We start from the raw sequence: 18,829 nt of genomic DNA, 5'->3' as shown, positions 1-18,829 counted from the left end.
CAAAAAAAAAAAAAAAAAAAAAGAGAAAGAAGCATTGGTACAGGCATGTTGGAACAAGGTCCTGAGCATATGGCTCTGGCCTCTGTCCCCATCATGTATGAGGTGCTTTAGTCCTGGCTGTCACCTTTTTCCACCATTAGGTCCTATAAGCAGCCCATATACGCTTGACAAGAACAGCAGGAAACACTGCCACTAATGTTAAGTTGCTTCTGTTGATGAAGAACATGATCTGGAAGACCCCATGTCCATAGAAGGACACTGGAGTCAATGTGTCACAACTGGGAGTTTTCTCCCAAACAACACATGACTGGTGGAACAACATTACACTATTTGTGCAAAGGCCCGGCAGGTGATATTTCTGCAGAAGATGATCCAGGATGATTGCACACATCTCCTGCAAAGGATCTGGCCTCTTCTGCCTGCTCATCCCTGTATGTACCTGCTGGAGCCATGCTCAAGTGTGTGGCTTTTCTGGCAGGGGACAGGGCTCAGAGCATGGCTGCAGTGTGTTCAGAGTTGAGAGTGTTCTTAGCTGCTACTAAATCCACCCCCTTTCATCAATGGCTCTGACTGAGAGTGGTCAGCATAATTGGTAACAATGTCAGGAGTCTCCTGGACACCACCCAGGGTGTGTGGGGTCCCTGGCAGAGATATGGAGATGTATTATGGAGCAATCAGAGGAAGGGTTTGGCTGTCTGAGTGAGGTGTTTGACTGCCTGGATTTCTCGCCTTCCTGCACAACTTCTTTCTGAGGGCTGGTTTGCTGTTGGTGAATGTGCAGTCCTTGGGCAAGAGCCAGCACCCTGGACCTGTGTAATTAGCCTGCTTCAGGGACACTGTCAGCTGATCATTTTCTGGGTCTGAGGTTCATGGTCAGCATTTAGGGTATGGCTGGATTTGGGTCTCAGGCTGGTGTGGAGCTGGGCTTGTCTCACATGAGGCCTTGGTGCTGTCGGTGCTTGGACCCAGGTTGCTGCAGCGTGGCACCCAGCCCCTGGAGGACAGTGTGATGGCACTCCTCATCTGTGCTATTGAGTAATAACTTCCTTAGAGTAGTAGGGCACCCTTGGCTGCATCTTGAGTAAAAGTTTGGAAGATATACCTGCAGATAAAACTTGCCAGTGGCCTGTGTATTAGTTGATATCATTTGTTTATTGTGAAGTTGCCTCTGGCTAAAGTTGGATTTTTCTCTCCTGTTACTACCCATTCCTGTTAGTCCAAACAACATATTATCCAGAAAGCAATCAGTACTCTTACACTGTGAACTTTTGTTACTGTGCATATGTCTCTGAAACACATTTTCAAAGTAAATTATGGCTAAAGGAAACATGAGAAGAAGCAGCACTCTTAGAGGGTGTGTCCATTAGAAATGTACCTTGCAGGCAGGTCTACAGAAATTCCAGTCACTGGGAACAAATATAGTGAGTGATATTGTATAATCTTTCTATAAGAAGAGCATATAAATAAATATGTGCTAGACTGTTTTGGAAAATGTTGGAGGCCATTGTAGTGAGTGGTATTTTTTCAAGAGAACAATACTACATAAAGTCTGTCCTCTGTGTCTTTGATGATGGGTCCTTGACAACCACTGTGGAAAAGAGTTCTTATGCCCTTACCTAGACTCTGGGCCTCAGTGACTGCTCCGACCAGTGACTTGGCAGAGCCTTAGAGCGCCTAGAGCTGGTCATCGAAGGCCTCTAAAAGTATAAGGAAGGCAAGCCACATGCAGGGCCATGGAGGGATGTTTTGTATCCATGGGTGGGTTGCTAAGCCCTCCCTGAATTATTAGACAATTCTGCTGTGTCCTGCTGTCCAGGGGGCAGGTGTTGGAAGTGACATAGCTGCCTATGCTGAATTCCTACTACTTGTCTTTAGCATGAAAAATAGTTGTTTTGGCGCTAAAATATGTGCTAGTTCCCCCCCCCACCAAAAAATCTATAATTTCAGGGAAGTTTTAAAGAAACTGTTAAAGGCATTTTTCCAACACTTAACAAACTAACACTGAAAATGCTGTGGAGAACCACAGCGTGAAGAACAGTTAAAGTGATCCTGAGGAAAAATGAGTGATTCCTGCTAACAGTTCCAAAGAGTAATGAGGTGCCATTCCTGCCAGCCAGACCACAGGCCCACCCCCGAAACCCCGGTGGGAACAGCTTGCGTTGGCAGGCAGGTATGCAGGGCAGAGAGTGGGATGTCTGGCCAGTCGGTTTCCCTGCTTCCTGTGGTACATGGCACCAGAGCAGGGCCCTTGATTTACTGAGTTGGGAAGGTTGGAATTGCATCCTTACTTTACCGCCCCCATGTCAGAACAAATTTCAGTTGTATAAAAGTAGAAGTTTCAGAGTGAGCTATAGGAGAATACACAGCTTTGAAATAGTAAGAAATTTCTTTAAAAAGAGGCAAAATAGTAGCACAATTCATAATAGTTAAATCTGAAGCAACCTTTGTGTTCTTCAACAGGTAAGGAAAATGTGGTATTTACAACAATGTAGTATGATTCTGCCATAAAGAAAGAGAAACTCAAGGGGCTTATAGGAAAACAGGTGAGCCTTGAGACCATAATAATCTTAAATGAAGTAAAGCAGACACACAAGCTTATCTATCACATGGTTTCTCTAGTATGAAAACCCCAAATTATAGAAGAACAAAATAAAAGATAGGTAATAGGAAATAGGGAGATAGATCTTTCTCACATGAGAAGGAGATAAAGAGATGGAGAGGTGGAGGGAGAGGAGAGAACGGAGATGAAAAAAGGAATTCAGATGTGTTATGCATGTGTACCAACTCCATACAAGGAATGTAAACATTATATTACTGCAAAATATGCTAATAAAAAAGACACTATATATGACCATGTTATGTATGACTTATATATGCCCTTAACCACATTGTTTATAAAGTGACACTCTAAACAAAGAAGCCACATTGGAAAAATTACCTGTAGCACATTTTATTGACAGAAATTAGTATTTAAATATATGAGGAATTCCTGCAAGCTGTTAAGAAAAGCACGCCAATTGATAGAGTGGTTGATCACCCATACAGCACACTTGTAGGCCAAGTAGCTGTCTCCTCTATGTGGTTGCCCCAAGAGCCTCTCCAAGCAGTGGCTTGCTCTGTTCTTGGCCCTCAGTGCGGTCTTCCTGGGTATTTCCCTTCCCTGTGTGATGCTCACATGCCTCATTATTATATTTGCCTTAAACAGGTCAGTTAGACTTTAAAATTGAAAAGTGTGAAAATTGCCATCTATTTTTACCAGTTCATATACCACTTTTAGTGTTTTGCTACTCATGTGGATCCTGTTTTTTATCTGGATCATTTTCCTTCTGCCAGAGAACTTTCTTTAACGTTTATTTTAGCACAAGTCAGCTGCTGTTGATTCTCTCGGCTTTTGTTTATTTGAAAAAGGTCTTTGTCTTCATTTTTGAAAGACTTGTTTGTTGGAAATAGAATTCTAGCTTGTTAGTTTTTTTCCCTCACTACTTTAAGGATGTCATTTCGTGGTCTTCTGTGTTACATTGTTTCTAATAAGAATTTGGCCATTGTTCTTATCTCAATTTTCTTGTATATAATATGTCCCCCCCAACTGCTAGTTTTTTGTGTTTATAGCTGGTTTGTAGCAACTTGATTATGTGTACTTTGGTTTGATTTTATTTTCAATCGGTGAGTTTATATAATTCTAATCAAACCTGGAAATCGTTTGTCCATTATTTCTTCAAATGCTACTTTTTCTCTCTCCTTCCCCCATGTCCTCAGATTCCAGTATGCTGATGCTTCCCACGGCCCTAGAGCTCTTCCCTTTCACTCTACTCCTGTGGTGGGTCTGTGAGTCCCCAGTCTGTTCTCAAGCAGGTTTAATCTGCCTTTAAATCCATCCAATGAGTTTTATTTCTAGTACTGTATATTTAAGCTCCAAAAGTCCTTTGTGGTTTTTGGGCTTGTCTGTCTTCATTACATTTGTGAAGTCTTAAGACTCTGATCATATTTGTGATTGCTCTTTTAGGTTCTTTCAGCTAATTCCATCATGTCTGTTTTTTCTGGGTCTGGTTCTATATATGGCTTTTATTTTTTTTAAAAATGATTTGGTCTTTTTTGCATATCTGGTAACTTGGATATGATGCAGATAGGATTCGAGTTAGTTCAGTGTTGAGCCTTATTGTCCTTCCTCAGAGCCCTTTGACACTGTGTTTGCCAGCAGTTGAGTACCTGAGGGCCCACTGCATTCATCAAGGCTCACCAGTGTGTTTGCCTTTCCTGACTCACATGCTGCTAGAGCTCAGGCCTTGCTCCTCCTGCTGCCTTCCTCTTGCCTTTCCTTCCATTCATGGGTCCTTATGCAGTGCTCCCTCCTCAGAAAAGACAGAATGGTCATCTGCTTTAGATTTGTGGAATATTAGAAGGAGAGAGATAGTAGGGCTGGAACTATATGCTGATGGATGATGGAAAAGCTGTGATAACTGTTACTACCCTCACTTTGGGCAGGAAGGATCAAACAAGGGCGGGAGTAGGTAGGCTCTAGCTTTGTGTTTGTGGGTGAAGGCTCCTCGCCTGTCAGATCTTATTTCTTAATAGGGTCAAACAAAAGTGCCAGGAGACTATACTCTTTGGAATCACATTTCCTATGGCAGGTGGCCTATGCAAGTTCTCAGTCTCCCTACCTCAGTGTCTCTAACCCTGGAGGGCTCAGGGTCCTGGAGGTCTGTGTGGAGGCCAGAGCTCAGAGTCTGAGCCAAATGGCCTGTGGCCCATATACCTGGAACACATAGTGGACCTCACTTTCTGATGTGGCTGCCATCATGCTCCTCCCTGCTTCCTGTGCCCTCAGTTGGTGTTGGTTTCAGTGTATCTTGGTCACATTCCTGTCACTGTGACACAGTACCCAAACATCCTCAATTTAAAAGAGGAGAGATTTATTTTGGCTCATAGTTTAGTCCATAGTTTGCTAGCTCCAAGGCAGGAATGGGATGGCAGAGGGGTATGATCAAGGAAAAGGACTCAATCATGGCAGCCAGGAAGCAGAGAAAGAGAAAGAGCCAAGGAATGATATATCCTTCTAGGCTCTACCTGCTAACAGCACATTTGGCTATGAACTAATCAGTGGATTAATCCACTGATGAGTATAGCACCCCCATGATTTAATCACTCTTAAAATCCCCACCTCTGAATACATGAACCTTTGAGGAACATTTTAGATCTAAACTGTCTACCTGGAGATGTAAAAAATGGTGTTTGAACCACACCCTTATACCTCATAAGGACACCTGTAAAATGGCAAGGTGTCAGTGTGCTTTCGCTTACTGAGCTTCTTTTTTCCATCTAGGGAACTATTATCGAGTGATGCAATGAAAGAATACAACAGGGCACGAGTCTACCTGGATGAAAACTACAAATCACAGGAGCATTTCACAGTAAGTCTTCTTCTGTTCTGTGGTGTCAGAGTCAGGCAAGGCAAACCTCTTTGACACTGGGTCTTCCTCTAAGCCAACAGTTGGTCCACATGCTCTGTCTTGCTAGCATAGTATGCTTGGCCTGAGTTAAAATGTTACCACATCCTGCAGTCTGTTGGGTAGCCTGTTGAGTAGTTACCATGGGCTGGTTGGGATGATGGGTATGGCACAAATGAGCACATCAGGAGTGCTCCAGGGCAGGCACTGTTGGTTGCCTTCTCAACAGCTGGTAGAGGAAAAACTGAAGTGAGAATTTGGATGAGGATAGCCAAGAAATAGAAGGCCTTATCCTCAAGCTGTGTGAATAAGAGGAAACACTCAGCACCTCTGGAATTACACAGCTGAAAGATTGAATTGCAACCCGGCTGTTCAGCAGAGCCATGCTGCTATGCTTAGCCATTCCTTTGTGACCTATAAGCTGGCCTAGGGGCCAAGTCTGCTTTCTAGAGGGGCTGTCTTACATGGTAGCACAGGGGATTGGAGCAGAGCCTCTGTGGAGGTAGGTTATGGTCCTTGTCCTTCAGTCCATCCCCTGTCCTGGGAGGTTGGTACAAGCAGGTATTTAGTGATTTCATCGCCTCATGGAGAGACAGTGCTTGAGTGCTGGGGATGGGTGGGACAGAGATACACCTGCCTTCCCTTGGGGTGTGATTTTGGGATTCTACTGGGATTGAAGGACCATCTGTGAAGGTGTCAGTCTCTGCATTTTATGCCAAGTAAGTGATATTTTTTTCATTGCTGAGACCGTCACATAATGGTAGACTCCCGCATCTGGTGTTAGTGAGCTTACATAATCCATGCCCTTGTCACTTACACCTACCCTCTGCAGTACCCCTAGATCCTTCTCCATGTCTGCCCTCTACCCACACACAGAAGCAGGCTTGCCTCCAGCTCTTTTGGCTATACTGAGGCTGTGCGAGCTAGGACCCTGGTCTCCCCGTGCTCAGGACACAGCCCCTCACCCACTCTCTTTTCTCTCTTTCTCCCTGTGTCCTTATCCTTGCTGTCCTCCTAGCTCAAGACTTACCTGTCCTTCTCAGAGGAGGCAGCTTCCTTTAGCCCTTTCACTTTCCTCTGCCAGAATCCAATTTTCTGTCTTCTCAAGTGGGTTTTATACAGGTGAAAAAGACAAAGGCTAAAAACAAACAAACAAACAAACAAAAATACCACTGGCATCCAAGTATGATGTATCAATCTTGTAATTTCAGGTACTGAGGAAACTGAGGCAGAAGGATCCAAAATCTGAGGCAAGCCTAGGCAGCTTAGTGAGACGCTGTCTCAAAATAAAATGTAAAATAAAAAGGGGCTGATGATTTAGATCACATTAAGGCTCTGGATTCAATTCCCAATACCTTAAAATAGACATACAGAAAAATGCACTGTCTGTGATGAATCACAGAATAGACCCTGCAGAAGTAAAGGAATAATCATGATGGTAGATAACTCTGCATGGTTGAAGAGGGGACCACTCCTTCGTGGTGGAGGAGTGTCCATATATAGGGAAGAGCTGCCTCCTGATGGTGGATAACTGAGACAGGTGAATTGGTGCTACCCACTGATGGTGGCAGACTGAGGGGATGAGGAAGGGCTACCTTATGATTGAGGACTGTGCAGGGATGAAGAGGATCCATTTCCTGATGGTGGAGTACTATGCCGAGATGAAGAGAGGCTGCCTAGAAGGTGTTACATAAAGGGGCTACCTATGCTGGAGGAATGTGGGTGGATGAAGAGTTACAATCTCCTTATGGTAGAAGACAGCAGGAATGAAGAGAGACCACCTCTGATGGTGAAAGACTGTAGGTTTGAAGAGGTGCTACCTTCTTTTAGTATAGGACTATGGAGGATTGAAGAGAGTCTACCTCATGATAGTGAAGGACTGTGCTTGGGATGAAGAAGGGCCAGCCTTTGGTGGTGGAGGACTGTGCCCATATGAAGATAGGCCACCTTTTGATGTGGGAGGACTGTGCAGGATAAATAGGGGCCACTTTGTGTTGGTGGAGGGCTGTATTTGAATGAGAGGCCACCTCCTGATGGTGGAGGACTGAGGCAGGGATGAAGAGGGGCCACTTCCTGATGGTGGAGGACAGTGGAGGGTTGAACAGGGAATGATTTGAGATTTCCTTTCTTGTGGAAGGTATGTCAGTGTGGAAGTGGGCCACTTGTTTCTGAAATGCTTGTGTCTGTGTGGTACCCTACAGTACTGAGTGGTGGTATTATGCCCATCTATTTTTCACTAGTCATATTTTGAAATTGAAAATCTCTGCTACCTTTGAAACCAAGGTCAGTCGCATAGGGTGAGTGGAAAAGCAAATGTATGTTGTGGTGTCCCTGAGGCTATTTCCCTACTTGCCCACATTACTGGTAAATTTCTAGAATATGGGCTGGCAGAAGGCTTGGGCACAAGTGTGTCATCATAGTTCAGCTCACCAACTAGTTGGAGTCATGGTGGGGCTCTTTGCGTGCCATGTGGTATATCTGCTGCTGTCTTCTCTGACTCAGTGGATCCTTGTGGCCTGGCTTCCTTCTCTAACAAGGTATCCTTGTGTCTCCTGCAGTTATGGTCTTGTTTAGGTCCCTTCATAGCTGGTTGAGAGACTGTGGGCAGCCTTGATTAGTAGGTAATGTTTGTGGTCAGGGCTGTTCCTTACTTTGGACACTGAGGCAGTGGGCTGTTATCATCCCTGGTTACCACTGACACTGTAGTAGTTACCTTGGAGCTATCTATGAGTGTTGCCACTTTATCCTTGTCCACTGTTCCTCTCAGTGGGCATGGCCTTTAGTGGGGGCTTCTGGGTGTGCTGATAGAGAGGACTGCACCTCATGGGTCCTGAGCAGTGCTGGGTGCCATTGGCCATCTAGGTGGCCACTCTTTTGCTCTCCCCTGCCCAGCATAGTGCCCTCTGGCTTCAAGTGGAGGAAAATTTAATCTTTGTAAGATTGATGGTATTGGAGCAGTATTTTTAGCTGAGTCTGATTCAAATAATAGGCCATTAATTGAAAAAGGAAATTGGAATGAATTTATCTTGTACATAAATGCTGTCACCGGCACTAATAGGAATCACAGAATAGTGACCTTTTCCCAGAAAGCTGTTGAACTAAACTGTATATCCCATGCACGTGAGCTGGTAGAAGGTGGGGGGTTAGCATGTTGGCAGTGGAGGTTTGTTGTTGGTAGCTTTTTTTAGGTTTGTGGTGAGAGGATCTGCTGCTCCTTTTGGTAGGGGGATAGGTATGGGAGTTTGGTATGTTTGTGCTAGGGTGTGCTTCGCTGTTGCTAGTGTTTGTCATGTGGGTAGCCATGTTCTGATGCTCCTGTGCTAGGGCAGTCTCTGAGGGGCTTCCGGCAGAGGCAGGCAACTTGCAAATGACCTTTGTTGCCAGGAGGTGGCGACAGTGCAGCATCTGTAGCTAGAGTGCTCCCTGTAGGAGATTCCTGTAAGGGAATTTTGGTACTTAAATGGTGAGATTAAGTTTTGTTTGCTCACAGGAATGTTTATGTGTGGTTGCTGATATTAGTAGGAGCCTCATTTGAGCCTCATTTGGTCTGTGCAGAGACTCTAAAGATGATCCAGCTTTACTCCCTGGGCTCCCTGGGTGGGATCTCTCTCCATGGTCTATGCCATTGACCATGTCCTTACCTGCCTGCATTTGCTGTGGAAAGTTGGGCATTGGAAGTCTGTCTCTCCAGAGGTGCTACAGTCTGGCGTGTTCTGGTACCAACACTGAAACACTTAGATCTTTGTCTTGTTCCTGGATACATGTGTGGATGTCTCTACCACTTGTACAGAGGACACTGGTCCAGGCATTGGCATTAATATGAGCTACCCAAGGGATGTGAACAAGTGTGCTATGGCTCAGGACCCTAAAAGTGCCTCCAACATTTCTTCCTAGTTGAGAATCACCCTCAAAGCACACAGCATAGAGGTCTGTGTGTTAGATAGATTTATACTTCCAAGAACAGCAGCTTTGACTGGGAACCTGGAGCCTGGAGCCTGGGATTCTGCCAGCATATGCATGTGCTTGGTGAAGGTATTTTGATTTGGTGAATGAATAGGGATTTTAGAGACACTGGTGCTAGGGCCAGAGTATCTAAGTATTTGGTTTGTGGATTAAATATGGACACTATCCAGTGGAGGGTGGAGAAGACAGTAGGGCACTTGTTGAGTGCAAGGGGACATAAGCCTGAAGACAGGATTGGAGACTATTAAAGTTCAGATATATTTATTACCATAGACTGGATGAGGTCCCTTGAGCCTGACTATAGACAGTGGCACCTAGTGCCCCAGAATTTAGAGATGGAAAGAAGAGATGAGTTTATCCAGAGCATGGTCATTGGAGGTGGGGTGGTGGCAAGTGGTGTGCCAGAATCCATATGGCAACCGAGAATGAATCCCTTGGGAAAGGGTGTTGGGGCATGGCAGAGGCTGCATCCCTCTGAGGCACCCATCCTGCTGGGCCCAGATCTCAGCCTTGTATATTCCCTAAGGGCTCTAAGAACTGTGGGGGCATGGCACCCAGCAGAGGAGACCTAAGGTCTGTTCCAATGTATACAGTCTGACCTTGTAGCAGGGATCCACAATGTCCTGTTCTTGAGGAAGAGCCAGCAGTGCCTTCCAGGTGATATTGCATACATTTGGTGTTCTGGCAGGTTTCATATCCTAATGTCCTAGTAGTGTTTTTGTAATTAGTCAATCAAAAACAAAAACAAAAAACCAGAACATTCCCAGTTTAATTATCAGTAAGCATACCTAGTTCTGCCCATGCATGTGGTAAGTGAGGCGCCAGCTCTTCTACAGAAGAGGCCAGTGCATGAGGTCCTGCAGCTTGTTGCATCAGAGTAGAAAGCCATGCTCCCCCATGTGGGAGAAACTTTCCTGGATCTCATGCTGTGTTGCCCTCTGCCTCAGTGATCAGTATCTCCTATCATCAGGATCTGCCTTCTTGGCTTCTCCTTGTGTCCCTCCCAGGCACCATGTGATGGGGAATCTGGTGACATGGAACTTACACTTCTGGGGAGCAGACCAGTCATTATTGGGTCCTAGAATGTCCAAATGGAGGAGCTACATTGACTGCTCTGCACGCTCACGTCCACAGGTCCTGCTTCTGGTGTGCCATACAGAAGCACAGAGAAGCAAATAAAGACAGGAGTCTGTTGTTTGGTCTTCTTCCTATGGGCTGGACTGTGGCCACTATCTTCCCATTCTGTGTTTCTTAATCCTTGCACCTCCTTCCCCACAGACTTTGCACTGGCCCCACCTGCCTGTCTGCCCCTTCTCCTTCTGGAGAGCCTTGCCCTAGTGTCCTGGCCTCCTCCTGGAGCTCTTTCCTACTCTCCCCTTTCTGAGGGACTTCCCTTTTCCCAGCATGAATGGACTCTTCCACAGATACATGCACCTTATCCAGTGTCTGTCTCCCCACTGCCATCAGATTGGCTCTGAGAGGAGAGAGGTCTCTGCCTCTCAGTCCAGCCACACATTACAAGTATCAGGTTGGTATTGGGTGGGAACAGGTCTTTGAGGATCATTTACATTGGTGACAGAAGATCCACAGGGATGATTGACGTGTTAACAACTTGGTGTATGACATGAAGCTGTGACCTTGTCTCAAAAGCAGTTCAGACAGAGAATTAAAGGAGCCTTTCTTTTTTAAGCTTACTCCAAGCTAAGGCTGGGAATTTTTTTGGGTGGTACAATGCCTTGCATCAAGGAAGACCTGGGGTAACCTGTGACCTCAGATGCTTGTGCTGCCCTCTAGCCCCACCTGAAGAGAAGGGTCTGGCCCAGGGAACAGGGTCCCCACAGGAGCAGCTCAGTCTGATACTTAAGCTCTGTGCCTGCAGAGATAAAAGTAATTTGGAGCCAGTTTAGGTGACATCAGAGCATTGACTGATCCAAAGGAGAGATCATATCACCTGGTCCTTGAGATGCCTCCAGGCCTCACTCTGAGTCCACCCTGCCATCCCTGTCCTGGGAACATGCTTCCCACCTGCAGAACTGTGGATGCACTTTGGTGGAGGTCTTAGCACCACAGTGCTCCTCAGTACAGTTTTGTAGCAACTCCAGCACACCCATCACATAGGCTGGACACTGAGCAAGTGCCTGGGTGAAGTTTTCCAAGGCCGTCTTAGTGCATATTGATCAAATGCTCCAGCTGCACAGAAATCATGTGTCTGATTTAACTGGCTACATGGAGGAGCATAGAAAATGCATCACTCAATCCCTGACAAGCTCCCATGTCGATAGGAGGATATAAGGTAACAGCTTTCTATACTCCAGCTTCAGAATGGCTAAATGAGGAAGAAATTGCAAATTTATTTTTGTAAATCTCACTCTGTCTTGTCTGGGTACAGAAGAAAAGTATCACAGCAGAAGTGGTTGTCACTGCTTTGCTGGTTGCTTGTCATTGCTTCCCTGGTTGCTGGTTTGGCCTAGAAAGCCTGAGAGGAAGAGAATTATGTCTCTGTGTCCCTTATGGTAGACTAGAGCACCACATCCTCTTGCCTTGGACTGGTGATGTGGGTTGTGAGGTCTGAAGCTGAAGTTCAGGACTCCAGTTCCCAATGGGGCTGCTTGGCTATTCTGAGTCACCTCTTGCATCTTCAGCTGATTAAGTAGCATTCCTGGTGGGAAAAGGAAAGACAACTCACTTGCTGGTTTTGCTGCCATCCTGCCCCTAGATGAGAGGGTGCTGTTGTAGACATAGATACTGGCACTGTCCTGTCCAAAAGCCCTGGTCTCTGGAGCGAAGGGAAATCTGCCCCCTCCATGTGGACTTTCTTCACCCAGCTAGAGAAAGTTTGGAGAAACCAAAACTTAATAATGACTTAAAGTTGGCACAGGCACTTTGTCTGTTGGAATAGTTAAGATAGCTGCTGAAAGAGAGCTGAGAAGATATAGCCTGGGCAGCACAGATCCAGGGTGCTAGTGGATGCTGTATAAGGTTTCTGCTAGAACCAGAACAGGAGACTCATGAGGTGAAAGGAGGCATGCATCAGTGGCCTCCCCAGCCCCCTCTGCTGTCTGGCCCTGGTTTGGCTATACCTGGCCATAGGCAGAGGGAGGAGATGGTACAGTCTTAGAGGGGAGGAAGCGCTGGAGGGTACATACTCTTTTTAGCATGTTAGATGCCTGTATACAGTTCAAAATACTGTGCTGTGCTTCTGTGTGAATAAACTAGCAAGGCTGATGCATTGTGCAATTCATCAGGGATGCTCACCTGGTAGCTTCAAACTCCAGCATGGTAGGAGGGCCCTTGGATAGACCTGCTACCTCAGGTTACTCCCAGAACTCTCCTCCTGCTAGTACAGACCCTGCCAGTAGCAGAGCCTTGCTGTGGCTTGGACCCTGCGACTTGGATGCTTAACACCAGTGGCATTCAGGGTAACCCAGCATAACCCCAGTTTATCTGTTCCCCTAGGAGTCCTGGTCTTGTGTAGCTTATGTGGAGCTGTTGGGTAGCTGTGCAGGATACTTGGGTGGCCTGATCCTGCGGCTCTAGATGACCTAGTTCTGGGACAGAAACCAGCTGAGGCCTAGGTGAGGGTACTTTTGAGATCCACTTTCTTCATGGAAGAGGCTGGGGCTTTGGGCCCACCAGATCCAACAGTAGAGCCAATGGTGGACAGGCTCTAATAAGTAGTGCCAAGACCTGCCTTTTAGGCATTGGTAAGCGGTGCTGTTCCCCCACTTGAAGTACTGGGTCTGGCAGCAAGGCCATTGGCCTATGAATCAGGACTGGCACAGATGCCTGGTTACTGCCCACTAGTGGTCCTTTTCCTGTTCCCTCACCATTTTGGGGTACACACTTTTCTGTCCTGTTGACTCCCCTCTGTGTTTTTGCACTGCTGAGAGGAGAGTCTTCAGGGTTGAGGAGAGATTGAACAAGCCCAGAAGATTGGGCACGTGGTTCTGATCTTGCCTGGGTGGCTTCAGATTTTCCCAGAGTGCTCTGGGCCTCTTTCTGCCTAGCACACCAGCATCCTCTTGACCAGGGAGCTGCTGAAGGTTGACGTGGGGATGTCAGAAGTACCCAATTCAGTGAAGTATTTGGTTTCCACGCCGTGGTTCACAGCACCCAGCTCCTAGAGTCTCCTAAGAAGATTCTTGCCAGGCCCCCAGCCCTTGATGTTCAGGCAGAGACCCTCATGTTGGGGTGGAGGGTTTTGAGAAGCAGAGGCTGCTTCTGCCAGAATATATCCCTTCCTTCTGTTTTTGTCCCCCTCACTATAACCAGTCCCTGTTCCCTCTGTTCTCCTAAATAAGACTTTAGGGAAAATTCATGGGAAATTAATGGAGTTTACTGATGTTCTTTGATCCAAGGAAGGGGAAGGAAAAGCAAATGCATTTATGATCAGGGACTAATCTGTTGCTGGCAGTGGCCCCCTTCCTGCCCAGGCCCCTGCCCTCCTCCTCACCTGAGACAGGCCTGATGAAGTGAGAGGAACAAGATTGGTTTTCCGAGGGCACTGGGCTCCAGGCTCAGCTAAATCACGGCTGTCCACATTGCTGGCGGGTGATGACCTGCTCTCCTGCCTCGGCACCTGCAGCCCCATGGGATGCAATGATGTGCGGCCGGCAGCGGCAGGGCTGCAGTGAAGGTGAAACTGTCGTATCGATCTTTTTAGCACTAAAATATGAGCCACTTTACGCCGCTTCCCGCTGCTGTGATGTGAAAAATAATAACTTGGATCCAAATTAAAAATATTGATTTCTGGAAGGTGTTGAAAGTAAATAAACACCTTCAGAAGTTTTCGGTCAGCCGAGAAATGGTATTCAGCAATAAATGTGTCGGCACGTCAGAGTCAGGGTTCTTGATCTGTTTTTCCTCTGAATTGATTTTTCATTATTTACTTCCTAAAAGTGTTGGAATTTGGTCTTGCACTGTTAGATTCCAGTGTTTGGGCAAATTATTTCTTTGGGGCTTATGAGGTACTCCTAATCCACTCCTTCATTGATTGATTGATTTTTGACTCAATGAGCTTGCAGTCCCCGCTTTATTTAGGACTTCCATCATAATTTTTTATACATTTAGGCTTGACTTTTTTATTTCCCTCTAACAGATTATCTGACATTGGGCTATCAAATGGAGGAAAACAATTGCCATCAGGTTAATTTTGTCACAGGCTCCATGCATTCTAAAGAGAGATGTGAAGTATTTCCTGGCTGCGGGCTGGGCACTGAAGTCAGCCTGCCCAGGCTATGCACATCTATTTATCACAGGCTGAATCTAGCACCCCCAGGTCTCCCTGTCATCTGTGAGCAGTTTAGGCTGTGCAGGTCCCAGGGAAGGGTGCACTTGTTTTGCTGAGCAGGAGAAGTGAAGACAGGCTGAATTATGTTTTGGGAGGTTTTCCTTTCAGGAAGCAGCTGAGACCCATGGCTGACCACATTGTTCCACATGGCCGGGCAGGAAAATGCAAGGTGCAGGTGCCAGGGATGGCTCAGGAATAGAGGGAATAGTGTGTTGGCCCAACTACCCTGTGGTTTTTCCTGAGGGTTAGAAAGTCTCTGAGGGAAAATGTAAAAATATGACTTATCTTGCTGACACCAGGAGAGTCAGGGTTCTCATTCACCAGGGTCCAGAAGGAGAAACTGCCAGCTGTCAAAGCTCCCTGGAGTGAAATGGGGCTAAACAGACTGCAAAGGAGGAGGTAGAGGCTGGCTTCGGGCTACTTCAGTAGCATCCCAGGATCTGATTCTCTGCAGGCTGCTCCCATGCTTAATTTTCTTGACAATGGATGGACCCAGCTGTGTACCTGTTTGGTATTGAGCAAGCCCAGATGAACACCTGTTGCTGTCATTCAGACCCAGATGTGTGACTGTTGGCACTGGGCAGACCCAGCTATGGTCCTGTGCATGAGCTATTTGTGGGCCTCGAGATGCAGTGGTCCATGTGTTCTCCATATATCATTGCCATTCTCATGGAGGATTTTGTAGAACAGAGTCATAGTGACACAGCAGACTTGCATCATAGCTGTTGGTGCAGCTTTAAGCACTCAGAACAAGCCTCTCACAGGATTCTTATATGACCCATCATTACTTTCCACTGGCTAGAGAAAAGAAGAGGTCTGGGAATTGTTAACTTCCCCACAGCCTCTCATGTTTGAACCCTAGGCAGTGAGGTACAAGAGACTAGAATGTTCACTAACTATTAAGGATGGCGGAGGGTGGGGGGAGGCTGTCCGGCATTCTGGGAAGACTAGATGCTGGCAGGAGTGATGGGGGCACTCAGTAGGGGACTGCATTTTCTTGACAGAGGGATTTCCCAGAGATGAGATAGTCTTGTCCAGCTATGCTACCGGTGTCTGGGAGGGATAGGAAGAATAATTTTCTCTGTTTTGGCTTGTGAAGCAGGGATTGAAAGAAGAATTGGAAGTGGCTGATGGCACCTGCTTGATGGTGTGCATCTCCTAATGTTACTGTTGCACCACCTGCATTCCCCCATTCCACCAACTGTGGCATTGGGCCTGTGGGAAAGTCACCTGTATCAGGTTTTGAGTAGGAGGTGACAGAAGTCCATCCACATTGTCCTGGACATATGGCTAGCTCTCCTGGGGATAAGATGACCACTTGCTGGCCAAGCTCACCTCTTGAGTGCCAGATATCTGTGACTGTCCACTATTGTATTTTCAGGCTATGCTGTCATTTTTAGAGTAGTAGCACCAGTCTCTCTGCTGTTGGTTCCTTTCTCATCTAGCAGTGTTTCAAACAAGATCATGAATCTCAGATGGAGGGCACATCCTTCTAGTGTTCATAGAGGCTTGCTGAGTGGCTGTTTATTGAAGGCTTTCCCAGGACTCTGAAGTTGAGCCCATAGAGTGTTAGTTTCCTTCTCAGGAACTGAGGTTTGCCAGGCTCAAGCAGAGGGTGTAGGTGTGAAGGAGTTGCAGCCTCCCATTCAGACCCAGGAATGAAGGTGGTTTGTTCCTTTGTACTAGGCCTGTCACCAGGCAGAAGAGATGCAAACACAAATGCCACACTTGACCTCTGCCCTCAGGACCCACATTCTAGGGCGATGGGCACACAAAGTGAGATTGAGGCATGGGATGAGAATGCAGGATTTCCATCAGCATGAGTGGTACTCAGGTGGGCATCTTACAAAGAAGGGCCTTGGAAGAATCCTAAACTAGAAAGCCAGAAGCTGCTTTTGGTCTCAGCTCTAGAGGCTGGCCCTGGTTACCTGGCCTTGGATCCCTGCACAGAAAGTTTTCTGCCTTGGCGTAGAGACCAGTGGGAGCAGCCAGCATTGCTGGTTGTCAGGCCTACTGGAGTGTATCTGCCAACATTGTCAGAAGGGCTGAAGTCTTAGCTGAGTCTGAAGGATGCTCAATTCAGCTTTCATAGGCTCTATTTCAGTGCGTATATCCTGTTGGGAAGTTACTCACATCAAGCACTACATTGGGTTCTTGCCATGCCATGCATGTTCCACACTGTATGTACAGCTGACATCCTAGGAAAGACATCAGTATGCAGGTGTGAGACCAGAGCTAGATGGGAGAATATCAAAAAAGTAGCACTCACACTGGTACTGAGGAGTCCTCTGTGGCCAGTGCTGCCCTGAGTCTGGTCCCCCCAGCTCTCATGTACCAGCCTGTCCTTAGCAGGAACTGACAGCACAGATCAGTTAAATGACTTGCTCACATAGCCAGGGGTTGGCACAGGGGATCCTGTGCTCTCATTTGGGCCCTGGAGACTGACTCTACACAATGTACAATACATGACACGTGCAACATGACATTTGATACACGATGCATGATGTATAACCTGTCTTTGTGGAGCTTATAGTCTTGAGAGAACAAATAAACCAACATCCAGGGAAGAAATGTGGAAAATACCTGAAGGTGCTGCTAGCTGCAAGCAGAGACTGTGCCAGGGGCTGACAAGGCTAGGGAGCTGATAGAGATGTGAAGCACAAGAATAATGAGCCACCAGAGAATAAGGGCAGGAGCATTTGGGAAGGGGCATGTGGTATGTTCTGTTCATACTGAACAAAAGTCCACACAAACTGTTCAGGGAGATTTCTCCTGCTGAGGAATAAAACAACATGGGGTCTGACCAAGCAGGGCAGAGAACAGTACAGATTCCTACATCTCAGTGGGATGAGGAAGCTAAATCAAGTATGACCACTCTCAGAATGATGCTTGCATTTCTTCCCCACCCCCAGTACCCTTTTTACCCATCCAAATCACACTCTACCCTCAAATGCATATTCCCATTTCTTTGTGCTGTAGTTTAAGAAAACATAATCTACAGCCAAGTGTAAAGTATTTTGAGTCTAAGATCAACTTGAGTGAGTTGGCTACATTGAAATTAATGTGGACAATTCCTCCTTAGGGAGGGAAATGCAAAATGCAGTGCTTTCATGAATAGTCTAAATGGATTTGCTAATATTAAAGCACTGTGTTTACATCTTTAAAATCTTGTTCTGTAGTCAGTGATTGGCTTGTAAATGATTCAGTTGGAAATTAAAAATTAAATAGCATTACCATTTATAACAAAAATGAATCAAATATATTAGGTCAAAGTTATACAAGATGTATATCATGAGAACTACAGTATTGCTGAGAAGTTTGTAAGACGTGAATAATTGGAGAGGTATATCATCCTCATGGATGGGAAGACTTAGTAGTTTTATGATGTCATTTCTCCCCAAATTGTTGAAAAGATTCAGCACAATACATTTTTTAATAGCAATTGAAAAACTGGCTCTAAAACTTAACATGGAAATGTAAAGGGCATTTGAAACATTTTACAGCAACTTTGAAAATAGACATGGGTAGAGGATGTATATTACCTGATGAAAATTTACTACAAATGTATGGTGAAGACAGTATAGCATTTATATGAAACCATGTGGGACAGAATAGAGAATCTAGAAGGAGGCTCATCATTGATTTTTTTTTTTTTTTTTTGTACCAGGGATCGAACTTGGTCCCTTGTGCTTGTGAGACAGGTGGCAGAACCACTCAGCTAAATCCCCAGCCCTCATCATTGATTTTTTTTTTTTTTTGGGACCAGGGATCGAACTTGGTCCCTTGTGCTTGTGAGACAGGTGGCAGAACCACTCAGCTAAATCCCCAGCCCTCATCATTGATTTTTTTTTTTTTTTGGGACCAGGGATCGAACTTGGTCCCTTGTGCTTGTGAGACAGGTGGCAGAACCACTCAGCTAAATCCCCAGCCCTCATCATTGATTTTTTTTTTTTTTTGGGACCAGGGATCGAACTTGGTCCCTTGTGCTTGTGAGACAGGTGGCAGAACCACTCAGCTAAATCCCCAGCCCTCATCATTGATTTTTTTTTTTTTTTTTTTTTTTGGTACCAGGGATCGAACTTGGTCCCTTGTGCTTGTGAGACAGGTGGCAGAACCACTCAGCTAAATCCCC

General features: G+C 46.1%; 1 protein-coding gene across 4 annotated transcripts in view; it reads left to right on the top strand.

The window, feature by feature from the left end:
• The window catches only part of Inpp5a (inositol polyphosphate-5-phosphatase A), a 221,898-nt gene that overhangs the window by 99,013 nt on the left and 104,056 nt on the right, over window positions 1-18,829 (top strand). For all 4 annotated transcript variants that reach the window (XM_010620338.1, XM_010620342.1, XM_010620325.1 and 1 more), the window contains exon 4: window positions 5,321-5,408. In XM_010620338.1, the coding sequence (XP_010618640.1) occupies window positions 5,321-5,408 (88 nt within the window). The remainder of the gene's footprint in view (window positions 1-5,320; window positions 5,409-18,829) is intronic.

The sequence above is a fragment of the Fukomys damarensis genome, unplaced genomic scaffold (assembly GCF_012274545.1).
Source record: "Fukomys damarensis isolate Sample0158 unplaced genomic scaffold, DMR_v1.0_HiC HiC_scaffold_8, whole genome shotgun sequence".
Classification (NCBI taxonomy): Eukaryota; Metazoa; Chordata; class Mammalia; order Rodentia; family Bathyergidae; genus Fukomys; species Fukomys damarensis.
This window is presented reverse-complemented; position numbering and strand designations above follow the sequence as displayed.